The following is a 12,228-nucleotide window of genomic DNA, read 5'->3' as shown; positions in this document are numbered from 1 at the left end:
GATGCCAGAGGTTGGTTAGAGAAAGAGTGGGAGATGAGTTAAAAAAAAACAACCTAAAACATATTTTGTTTTTCTTCACAGTATCACACTTTTCTGTAAACTCTGCTATCTGTGAGGCTCGATATGTGTGTCTCCTGAGTGCTGCGCCATCAAACAGTAAAAAGTTTCCCTCTAAAATTAGGCTGCAATAAAGTGAAAATTCTACTTTCTACAGAAACTAACACTTTTTTCACTGGGTTACTTCGTTCAGTGTCATACAAGACAAAGCAGAGCAGCAAATCGTGACTCTCTCTTATAAGTAAAGTTGCCTGATTATTTTTAAAATAAAATTCAGCTCAAGTGATGGAAATTCAGCTCTCAATCATCGCTATTACTCCAACAAAATGCCTAGTCATATCAGGAAGCACTCTTGAAGCCATTCCTATACAACTCCAAACTTCAACATTATGAGTTCAAACAACTTTGTTTGTATGTAAGTACAAGTTGTTTGGTCTTGGTCTTCTTCCACATCTTTGCCAAGATGTGGAAGAAGACCAAGTCTCCACAGTAAAGCACGTTTCACATCCATGGACTGAGAGGGTCCAAGAAAGATGTCCCTGCTCCAAAACTAACACTTTCACCTTTGCCAGAAATTTGCAGCTGCCCACACGGATAAACCAAAGTTTTATGGTCAGGTGAGACAAATATTGAGCACTGTGACCAAACAGGTCACAGTGACAAGAGGTACAGTATGTCTGGAGGAGTAAAGGTGAGGTAATTGTACAAAGTGGGCGGAACAATGAAGGCGGAGAACCTCCAAATTTTACAATTTCACGTAAAATCAACAACTAGAATGTTGAAACTTGTACAACTGGGTCTTCCAACCAGACAATGATCCCAAACACATCAGAACTGGTTTTGGAGTGGATAAAACCTTGAATGGCCGTTGTAAAGTCATAAACCTCTGACCACAACTAATTTACAAACTATGAATTAGTATGCATTTCTCAGTTAGTAGTTAAAAAGATAACAGCAATAAAATCTTTCAGCCTATTATTCCTTAAGTTCATTCTTCAAACAAACCAACCCCCCTTCTCTCTCTCTGTATGTGAAAACCATACAAACATATTTGACACCAGCCTTACCCCAAGGGTACCAATGGTGTCAGGGCGTTTGGAGCTTGTCCTCCACACCTGCTTCTTGATCCAGCACATGAGGTACCAGAATGATTTGGGGCTTGGGATGATGTTGAAAGGGGCTGGCAGAGTGCCCCCTTCTTCAAAATAACTCATCCACAGTTTTGTCCTTGCAAATTTCCACTCAATGTCTGCATGGTCCTGAAATCAGATTGAGGTATATTTGATAAGAATGAATGTCTTGGTTGAACTGTTACACTTACATGACTGTATGCAGTGTTTTTGTTTTTCTGCTCACAGCAATGTGCTGGTAGGAGTTGTTCATCATGGCTATGAGCATGTTGAGGAGCACCACCAACGAAATGATGTTGTAGGCCCCGAACATGTTGGCACCGACAAATTCAGTGAACTGGTGGTCAGCATCCACATTGGTCACATACAGGCTGATCAAACCAAAGATAGACCAGAAAAGAGACTGCAGGGTCTCAAATAATCTGCAAGAGAACGTATGCGATGTAAGCCAAATTTGCTAAACAGTACAGATACATGCAGTAAATAAAATCTGTCCTTGCTAGTTGAAAATGTATTCAGTTGCAGGATGGTTTAAAAAAACCCTGAAGGAACCTCTTCACTTGGTGTTAATGAGATTCTGCTAATACACCAGCTTTTCTTAGCAACTGAAAATTTGACTGAGTTCCCACATTTTGTAACAAGTAACAGCGATATACACGAACGCACAGCTCTCTCCTTCTTTGACACTCTCTCTCTCTCTCACAAGATCACACATTCACACTACACGAGCAAGCAAGACAGGATTCATGCAAACTCACGTGGAGAAAGCGTTATTCTGATGCACACATCGGATGCCCTTACACTTTCCTTTCTCATCTGAAGCCTTAGTGTCATAGTAAAAGTACAGCTGGTTCAGGCCATTAGCAAAGGCGAGCAGAACCTGAAAAGAAATGCAGAGCGTGGGTGAAATTATATAACTTCATTCACTTCTTCTGTCACATATAATTTACTGTTCCACTTCTTGTCTTTGTTCTGCTCGTGCGCAAACATTTACCAGGCAGTAGATGAAGAGGAACTTCAGGATGTCGAGCAGCATTCGCCCCAGAGAAATCTGCAGTGGCCCCAGGTGAGAGTTGGCCGTGAACAGTGAAATGAGGCGCAGGGAACTGAAAATGTTTGCAATGGCAAACACTGCTTCAGCAACTAGTGTCGGGTGCCACATTTCCCACTGGTTTCTGGGTTTACTTCCACTGTACTGGATGAGCAAAAAAAAAAAAAAAAAAGACAGATAACTTGAGCATACAGAAAGGTCACAGCCTGCATACTCTATTGTCAGCACTAGTGGTTACCTTAGTGTAGGCTACAATCTTCAGGGAGATAGTGGCCAAGTACAGAGAGTTCATGACAAAATCCATCAGGTTCCACCAGTCATGAACATAGTCTTGAAAACCACCATCCCACATTTGCTTGATCTCTGCCCAGATGAATCCTAGAAATTAGATTATAGAAAAAGAGAGCACGTGTCCAGTATTAGCATTTTATATGATTGCGTATTATTTTAAAACATTGAGGACTGTAAAGATAAAAAGACTCCTTATTTTCTCTTCAATCTGCAACTACTGTAGCACCCCTGACTCAGGCTGGCTATTTTATTGACATGCCCTTTGAGGAAATGTGAGCTACTGTACATTAGCAAACAAACATGCCTACCAAATTTCATTATCACAGTTTTCAATGTTCCCATGTTGACATTTACAGGCTGGCACAAATACATGATGAAAGAGAGTTAAGGCTGCAGTAAATGCCATTCAAGTTTGTATTTGATTATAAACCAAAGTACTGAACAGATTAGATAAAAAATCAGAAAAAGCATTTTCACAATTCAACTTGAGGGACACCCACAGTCTCCTGATATTTCAATGGATGCAACTGTCATTATTTTATCTGGATAAATAGAGGATGGAAGTCCCACTGAGATAATCAGTCATAATAATACATTATGCCTGAACTACAAACAGTTGATCAAAAAGCTACGTTCAGCTACTTCCTTATTCAGAAGCGGTTGCCACATGTTTGACTTGGCAGATTTTTTTATGCTGGACACCCTTTCTGATGCAACCCCCATGGGATTTGTTGGCCATTGTTGAAGAGATTATTTTGGACCAAAGGTGATGGAAGGACTAAAGTCAATGCCTGAAGTCACGTTGGTAGCATGGCTAAAAAGTAAATAGTAAAAATTGTGGAGGGCAGAAAAGCATGTCAACAAGAAGCACTTAGTCACTGAGCTTAAAATCTGCTGGGATGCCCGAGGCAGGATGAAAAGATAACACTTTTTATAGGCTTAATGTTCATTCAGCACTTTGATCCAGTTCTACTTTGTGTAGTTTTTGGATTCAATCAGCAACTAAAGCAAAATCACTTGTTCCCATTAACAAGTGTAAAGTTTGGAAAGTTTGGATTTGACTTTTCCATAGGGACATCAGCTGAGGTGTGTGGTTGTCATAGCAAGAGTAATTTAAACCCAATATTTAAAGATTTAGTGACAGTAACTGACCACAAATAAGCTCTCTACTTCAGCAATTCACCAGTACATTCACCATCAGTACACTATCAAAGAGTATAATCATCCTAATGCAGAGTACAAAACCACTCTACTCACCCAGCACCCAGGGCAGGATCATCCACTCCACAGCGGTCGGTGGAGGGCCCTGCCTGTCCTGCCTGTCCTGCTCTGTGATAACAATATGCTGGGAGGCGAGGAGCAGCAGGAACAGAAAGGTCAGGTAGGACGCCGTGTGGCAGATGAACTTGATGAAGGGCTTGCGGATGAAGAGGCCATAGCGACTCTTGGGAGCGATGAGGTAGCAGAGAGCAAACACAGGGTAGAGGAGACCTATGAAGACACAGGTGACGAACTTTCCCGCCCAGTGACGCCGCCTCCAGCCAGGGAACTCATCATACCAGCGTGATGCCAAAAGCTGCTGACAGTTGGGCTGAGCTACAAACTTAAAGGGGGGATATAAGAAGGGAGGGGGAAAGGTTTGATCTATGCTGTTTGATTTTTTTGTTTTTAAATGGCTCAAAATAACTTTCATTACCTTAGCTGTGTATAGCAGGCATATAGGCCTGCTTGGAAAACTCATCCTCAGCCTAAGACTATATAAAGGTTTTACACCGACCATCATGCCCTTGTGTCAGTATCCTGGAATTAGTACCTGCAGCAAGCTTCAGTTAACGGAGTACAAAAGACTGAGTAGGATGTGTTGGTGGTGTAGAAAATTGAAGGGTTATCATGTACACACATGAGTATTTTAGAATGAAAAACATATTGGCTGTCTTACAGAAACAAAGGTGTCTTTAAGCAGGCAGGTGGGCCAGCGCAAATATTTCTACATGTTTAAAAAGGAATGACTGCATAGGATTTTTCTGAGATTTTCTTAAAATCCTGGACTGAATATGATTGGAACTTAATTTAAAGATAAATACCTAACATGACTGTGAATGCATGTAAGTGAGCAGAAATAAAATGTTCAGTAACGCTAAAATAGTGATGCATCAGAAATGCAGATTAGCTTCAGTGCTGCTCGACTGAGTGTAGGTATATGGAGGCATACCCGGTTAAAGCAAAACAAATTCTGCTACAAATGAGGGTTACGTCATAAGCATGCATGCATATGCAAGCAAATTATGCAGGAGCACACAATGCTGTGAAAAATCCTGATGAGCCTCCATATCAGTATATCAAGTGTTGACCAGCACCGGCGGGTGCCAATTCACCAACTCTGCAGCCTCGTTTCCATGGGAACCACAGATCCTTATCTGTGTTGGGGTCTGAAGCAGAATGGCTCATATTTCCATACTTCAACTACAGTATTACCTGAAAATGTGAGAGGAAATGCAGAGCAGATGGACAGGAAGGGCTGAATTTTATGGATGAGAGGAGAAGAAGAAGAAGTGGTATACTCGTTTTTGTTTTTTTTTTCTCTTTTTTTATCCAAATTTGAGAGCGGGAAAAAGAGAAAGGGACGACTGAATGAATGTGTGTGTGAGTGTGAGAGACAACGACACTGTATTTGAAGTATAAAGAGAAGAAAAAGTCCCAACTTTTTCTTTTCAGATGACTTCTTTGAGCATGGGCCTTACTGCAGTGGACCCATGGGTGCAGACTGAAGTAAAAAAAGAAATATTAATAATGATAAAAGTAGAAAGTCTTTAATTCTACTACAGCTATAAATATAATTTACCACTATTTAAAAACAGCTTTAGTCACTTTTTCATCAAACCTGCTTCATTTCAGGTCTTTAAAGTTTTGAGTGTTCCATTTATAAACAGAGGAATTTATTTTTAACTTGCATCTTTAATTAAACATCAGAACCTTAATCCTGATTAAGAACTGTAAACACTATTGGACTTCTTGACGTGTTGCGATAATCAGCACGATACATTAAACACTGGCAGTGATGGCAAGGCAGGAAATTATGCTAATTAACATGATATATAGGAAATCAATGTGAATATTTACTTAACACGTGGGCTGAAATTAGAAAGTAATAAATGCCTGAGATGTAATTAAATTGTCTGCTATAAACTAAAACACTGCGTTCTAAGTAAGATGTTGTTGACTATTTTATTTAATAGCCTGGTCAAAAGAACAGGTTTTATTCTTAACAGAAAATCTCTCTGGCTGTACCTTTGATTGCTCTTAAATAAAAAAGACTATGTTCCCTTTTCTATTGAAAAACTTATCTTCTTGTTAATTTCTCCTGAGACAGAAAGGCCAAACAAACGAAGCCATCAAATATTGTAGAGCCATTTCTCATCTGTCGCAGTCACTTACCAAAGCCAGCAGTGACATATTTGCCTTAAGTGGCTTTTTTGCACAGCTCAAACCATCTCAAGTCCAGTTGAAAAAATGTCCCCCAGCAAACTGCCTATCACTGAGCCTAAAATGCCAGGAAAGTGCCTGTAACTGTGTGAGTGCTGTTGGTGCTTTCTAGCTCGGCAAAGACATGTTCCCCTGCAGCTCTACCGACATAAAAGGACTGCTGAAAGTTTTCTTTGTCGCTTTCACAGACACACGGTGACAAGCAAACAACATTCAGATGGGTGTAGAATTTTTGCTTTGCTAAAAACTGAAATACAGGTGGATATGAAATCCATTGTTTTGCTCCACCACTCTCTCAGGGTTGCAAGACTAATTACATATCTAAAGATGTAAATGTCTAATATCTGTCATTGAGGTTAAAATGTGTGTATTATGGAAGATTTGAGTTTATAGAGGATTTTAGTGCACACTACAGCTACCTATCCATCATCTATACAATACTGTGCAAAAGTCTTGAGCATTTATTTATAATTTGCTGCTAAGTGGCTTTGAGTTCATCAGAAATCTTTGGACATTGGCTCCTTTTTCAGTGCAGTCTTTGTACCTGACCACTTTCAAAGGAACATTTTGTTTGTTAAGCCACTTAACACTGACCTATGAATCATTCAGGAATAAAAAAAAATAGAAGCTTGTGATATTAAATAGTATATTGTGTAAACATAAGAGACAACTTAGCAAAGAAACAAATTTAAGTTGTATCTTTTGCACTTTGTTACTAGCAGTCTGTCAAAAACACATCATTTGTTTCCATTTTTTTCACTAAATCCATAAAAAATGCCAAAGATAAAACAGTTTGAAAAGTATAATAGTTTTCACCAACAAGATGCCAAAGAGATATTGTGTGTAGTGTGCTCTTAAAAAAAATTAGGAACCTGGGAAAATTAAATCCAAAAGAAGGGCCAGGTCTAAAAATCTATAGTAGACACGCAGTATCTGAAATAAAGATCTGACAGAAAACCCAAGAGATCCATCTGGCCCTTCTGTTGATCCCACTACTGCAAACCAAAGACTGCATTTCAGCTAGCGGTGTTGGAGATCTTTTCAAAACTGATGGAAATATAAATGCAGAAAAATACAGACAGAGTTTGATCCCCCAACAAATTGTCTGACTGGCAACAACTTGATTTTTTAGCATGACAATGATCCCAAACACACTGCCAATTGAACACAATCAGTCATGGACTGGCCTCCCCAAAGCCCAGACCTCAGTATTGTTGAAGTAGTGTGGGATCATACTGACAAAAAACAGAACATAAGGCAGCCAACATCCAAAGAAGAGCTTTAAACATTCATGAGGAAGCCTGGAGAACTATTCCTGATTTCTAATTATAAGAAAGTTTCCCAATAAGGGTTCAGGCTGTGCTGAAATACGCAAAATATTGACTTTCAAGCTTGTTACAACTGTACAAACTCTGTTTTTGATTTATATACTTTATTTCCATTTATATTTGAACGTTTCAATAAAAAAACTGCACCTATTTCTTATTTTCTTAGGAAAATATAAAGAAATGAAGGATGACTTCAGACTTTCACAGAATACTATATAATCTGAACTGAGTACATTACACTACCAACAGTCCAACAGAGTGAGGTTGGAAGTTAGAAGAGGTTACAGATGAAAAAGAGATACCTCTATCTATTAAACTAAAGGGATCTTGTTAAAGCTACATATGTGAAATACAATTATTGCTTCCCTTTATTTCTGAATTTTACAAAGCCTGAACACTTTTGGTCACAGCAAACTGACTTGTTAAACCAGATACTTGCTCCAGAATCAACTGAGCACAAATGGTTTTCTCCCTACACAACACTTACTCCTCTTGGTGCAATTTAATTTCTACTTAATGGGGACATTAAGATGGCTTGAAAATCTGAATTGCAGTTTTTATGAGATATCACAAGGGGGCAACGTCAAACTACTGCATGTAAAATTGATGGGTTCCCCTCGGTGCCTCTGACAATTTTAAATATTAAAGAGACAGTCTGTTTACGTTTGTACTGTGATTTTTCAGTCTACTCACCTCACTTACATTTATACCAAGAATATCTGTATAAAATGTAAGTAATCAACATTTGAACGCTCCAGGGAGAGAAGATAATCTGCTCTTTAATGTTTATGTGTTACTGATCACATTTATCTGATTTGACCTCCTGCTGCATCAAAGCGCTGACTCCTCTGTGAGTTCAGCTCTTTAGACAGAAAGCCTATGGAGATTTCTCTTCAAACTGTTATAAATGGCCTTTTTAAACCCTGGGAGCACATCAGCGCACAGAGCCAAAAAACACACACAGATGCGAAGATAAATACACAAATGTAAACAAGCCTATTTGCACTTTACACAAATGAGAAACGTCCTTCATTTTGTTCAGCCGAGGGTCAAAAACAGACTTTTAATGACTCAGATTCATAAACAGAAAGCACTATTTAAAAAAAAAAAAAAGTCTTCCATGCAGACTGAGTGTCGTGATTATTGTGAGAGTTTGAAACACTGGTTTCTGATCTGAAAACCTTTTAAAAGCGCTGAGCAGAGATCACACTGCAGACAATGAACACTCTAACTGCTCTCTGCATGAACAAACAAGCTTTTCCAGCCCCAGTAAGTGTCCATTTAACCCTCAACACTTCACTGGGGGCAAAACTTTACGGATCATCTCTCTCAAACAAAAGGCATTTCCTATAAAGAACTCTGCTTATCTGTGTGTGTGCGCGCGCATAAATGTGCACTATACAGATGTGATTTTCTGTTCTCAGGAAGCAGCAGATGAAAATGTTTTTTTAATAGCCGATTCATGTCATGTTTCCGTTTTCCAAACGAATGAGAAGTTTATTGAAGAAAAATCTCCCCAAATGAGGTTAGGACAATAACCGTTCATTGAATATTTTCTTGCGCCTCAAATTCATATAAAATCCTGTTTCTTGTCTTTGCAAGATGACTCTGCCTCTTCTACACAACAAAAAGCACTGCCTACATAACTGCTGCATATACTCCTCAATCAAACAAGAAATCAGGCATGAAACAGAGTCCAAAATGAGTTAAAAATAAAACAAAACACCTTACTGCTCAGTTTTTCCACATGATAGTTTTTCTATCATAGCAAAATGAAAAGAAATCTGTCAGCACCACTCTTTGGGCTAAAGTTGTAAGAAATAAATGTCTAAAATGACAGAAGAAAAGCTGATAGCTCATTCCCCAGACTGTCCTGTAATTATAAAACACAAAATGTCTTTTTTTTCTGTGAATCCATTGTAAATAAAGAAATTTCTCTAGTAGATAGGAACATTTAATCATTTATCTGTTACTTAATTACTTTGATGTAGCATGAATGACTGTGGGGGTGGTCTTTATTAGCTGGAAAACCTGTAAAATGTATGAAAAGCCAGTTAAAAGTCACATTTTCCAAAGCCACCCAGTCGGCCAAATTGGAGTCGTTGGTGGGTCAATTGTGGCCCCCGGGGCTTATGTTTGACACCCCTGTTCCAAGAGAACAACAAAAAACGAGTGAAAGTAGTAAATTTACTGAAATAGAAACTTTTCAGACAGTTTTACAACAATAAGACTGCAGAGAGACAGCAGCAAACTTCTTAATCAAATTATCACATGCTATAATAATTTCTCACAGACTAAGCATTTCCAGCAGAATGACTTCATCTTTAAGGATTCTTAACAACTCCAGGTGGCGGGGACATTTATCATTTGAAAAGGGCGACTGGGTGGATTGTTACTCTCATCCTTGACACTCTGCTCTCCATCAAAATGCTGGAGCGACTGAAGGCTGCTATAGATAGCCGATCCAAGAGAAGGGCACGTTGGGACTCAATAATTAAAGCGCGAGGCTTGTTTGTTTACAGTGTGTGCAGAGAAAGATTTACTGGCAACAGCAGAGGGGTTCGGTAAGATGACAGGGGACTGTCCATCATCATGTCCACCTGTGCACTCGCACTGCCCCAAACTGTCCTTCTGTGACTCAACATGCTCATCCGCCAGCCTGTTTGTTGATGCGCAACAACTGCATGGATGAAGGAGGAAAGCGCAGTGTCATAAAATGAGACTCCCCCAAAAGTGCATCATCTCTGACAGCCAGGCAGGGCTCACAGCTAAAGACAGCTGAATGAATTATTAGTCGCTCCTGGGAGGGATGCGTCTGCTTCTTCATCATTTCCTACCTCACCTTCATATGCAGCGGAACAATTCTGTTGTATAAAATCGATTTAACCCCTTCCTCTTGCTTTTAGCCATCCCATAACTTAGCAAGTCAACGAAAAATCTCCTTTCCACATTCACCATCCCAACACTGGAAAGCGTGCTCGGCTTTTGCATTAGCTTTCGGGTGTTACGGTAGCTTTTAACACTAACAGGAACATTCATAACAACATGGACCTAACCGAAGGGGAGTGCCACATTAATTAGAGACGAATGTTGAAGATTGAGCAGATGCAAAAATCCACAGATACACTTTACCAGAATTAAATCAACTTATTTGCATGTTTATTGTTTATGGCTCTACCCACTGGGGAAGGTTTTACATCCCAATGGAAATAAAAGGATGAAATCAGCGGACCAGAAAACCGAATATTGTTTTGGAGTTACCACGTTTGGACAATTTCCACCACAATTATTTACATCCATTTGAATTGCAATGCAGCGCCTACAAAGCTGCTAAATAAAAGATCCCAATTTACTCCCTAGGAAATTCAAATCTGGACTGTGAACGTAATCAGTGTTTATATGGCATGTTTACAGCTCCTTCAAAAGCAGTTGCTCTGTATTAAACTTTCCAGATCATACAGGGAAGGTGTGTCTAATTGGATACATGTAATTAACTTTATGCAATAGTTCATTGCCTTTTCCTTTACTTAAAACCGACCATAACTCAAACCTAAACAATGAACATGAATGTTGAGCTAAATTTCTGACATGCTTTTTTAAGGGCATTAGTAAACATCCTCAGTCTACAGCTACAATACAAACATAGATTTATTTATTAGATAGTTGCCTTGCAACTGTAATACTTGGTTATTTAATCCGGGCATCTTCATTCCCATTTGTTATCTGTGTGAGCTGCCAAGGGGAAAACAGTTAAAAACCTTATAAGACCTTTGCACCTCATGTCATTAAACCCGATGCTAATCTAACATAATTATAGGACTTCTCATCAGCTCACAGTGACACAGACGAGACCACGTTCGCTTGGTTCAGCAAAACTCTCACATTTGGCAGGTTCACATTTTATTACAAAAATCTAAAAAACAAAACAGTAGATCAATGTGACAGGAGGAAAAATAATACTAGAGGAAAACCCAAGGGAAAAAAGTAGATCACATGATTTCCTATTTTACACAGTTTGGAAGGCTACAGCTGTAATATTACAGTCTTATCTGACTCTCATTGGCCTTAAGGTAAAAGAGGGCGCACTTGACTGAGATGCAGTGTTTGTGTGTGTGTCTGTGTGTGTGTTTGTGTGTGTGTGTGTGTGTGCAAAAGATCATTTTGTTGATATCTAACAGGATGACATTCTCTGCTTCCTTCCCCTTCCTGCAGCCCCGGCAATAAAAAAAACAAACAAGCAACCCATCTCATTGCCCATCTGGAATTTTACACATTACCATATGTGTGTATTAATGGTATAAATTAAACGTATAAAGGCCTGCCATATATTAAAATATGACACTTCTGTATTAGTATTTATTCAGAGGCTGAATATTACTATACTTTTCCCTGCTCCCTTATTTCCAAAGGGTTGCCACAGCAGACGGATTTTTACAAAAGATGCCCTTCCTGATGCAACCCTCCGAATTATCTGGGCTGGGACCGGCACAGCAAGTTCTCCAGCTTGTGTCTCCTCCTGGTCTCAAACTGAGGCTCTTTCATGTTTAAGGTTAATGTGTTACCCACTACAGCATGGAGCCACATTACACATGCAATACAATGCAACCATTGCTGGATAATAATTTTACTTTGCACATACCTCTTTTTGGTGGTATTTGATAGCTAGCTTGAGTCTTGCCAGATCATTAGTGCCCTCCTCTTCCAATAAGCTGATATCATCTTTATAGTTGAGGATCATCTCCAGCTCTCTGGAGCTCCTTGTTTGGTCCAGGAGGTCTTTTGCAAACTGCTTACACTGCTGAGACAGCTCTTCATACTCAGATTTAAACTCATTCTCCACCTGGAAGCAATAGATGGAGTGGATTTAAAACAAACACTGAAGTGCTGA

The 12,228-nt window shown here is 39.3% G+C and overlaps 1 protein-coding gene across 3 annotated transcripts in view; it reads right to left on the bottom strand.

The window, feature by feature from the left end:
* The window catches only part of trpc4a (transient receptor potential cation channel, subfamily C, member 4a), a 28,871-nt gene that overhangs the window by 2,764 nt on the left and 13,879 nt on the right, over nucleotides 1–12,228 (bottom strand). For all 3 annotated transcript variants that reach the window (XM_005472283.4, XM_025910813.1, XM_003446873.5), the window contains 7 exons: nucleotides 11,980–12,180; nucleotides 3,787–4,132; nucleotides 2,477–2,616; nucleotides 2,182–2,382; nucleotides 1,946–2,067; nucleotides 1,414–1,609; nucleotides 1,125–1,316 (listed from right to left, as the gene is read on the bottom strand). In XM_005472283.4, the coding sequence (XP_005472340.1) occupies nucleotides 1,125–1,316; nucleotides 1,414–1,609; nucleotides 1,946–2,067; nucleotides 2,182–2,382; nucleotides 2,477–2,616; nucleotides 3,787–4,132; nucleotides 11,980–12,180 (1,398 nt within the window). The remainder of the gene's footprint in view (nucleotides 1–1,124; nucleotides 1,317–1,413; nucleotides 1,610–1,945; nucleotides 2,068–2,181; nucleotides 2,383–2,476; nucleotides 2,617–3,786; nucleotides 4,133–11,979; nucleotides 12,181–12,228) is intronic.

Source organism: Oreochromis niloticus, linkage group LG10 (genome assembly GCF_001858045.2).
Source record: "Oreochromis niloticus isolate F11D_XX linkage group LG10, O_niloticus_UMD_NMBU, whole genome shotgun sequence".
In the NCBI taxonomy this organism is placed as follows: Eukaryota; Metazoa; Chordata; class Actinopteri; order Cichliformes; family Cichlidae; genus Oreochromis; species Oreochromis niloticus.
This window is presented reverse-complemented; position numbering and strand designations above follow the sequence as displayed.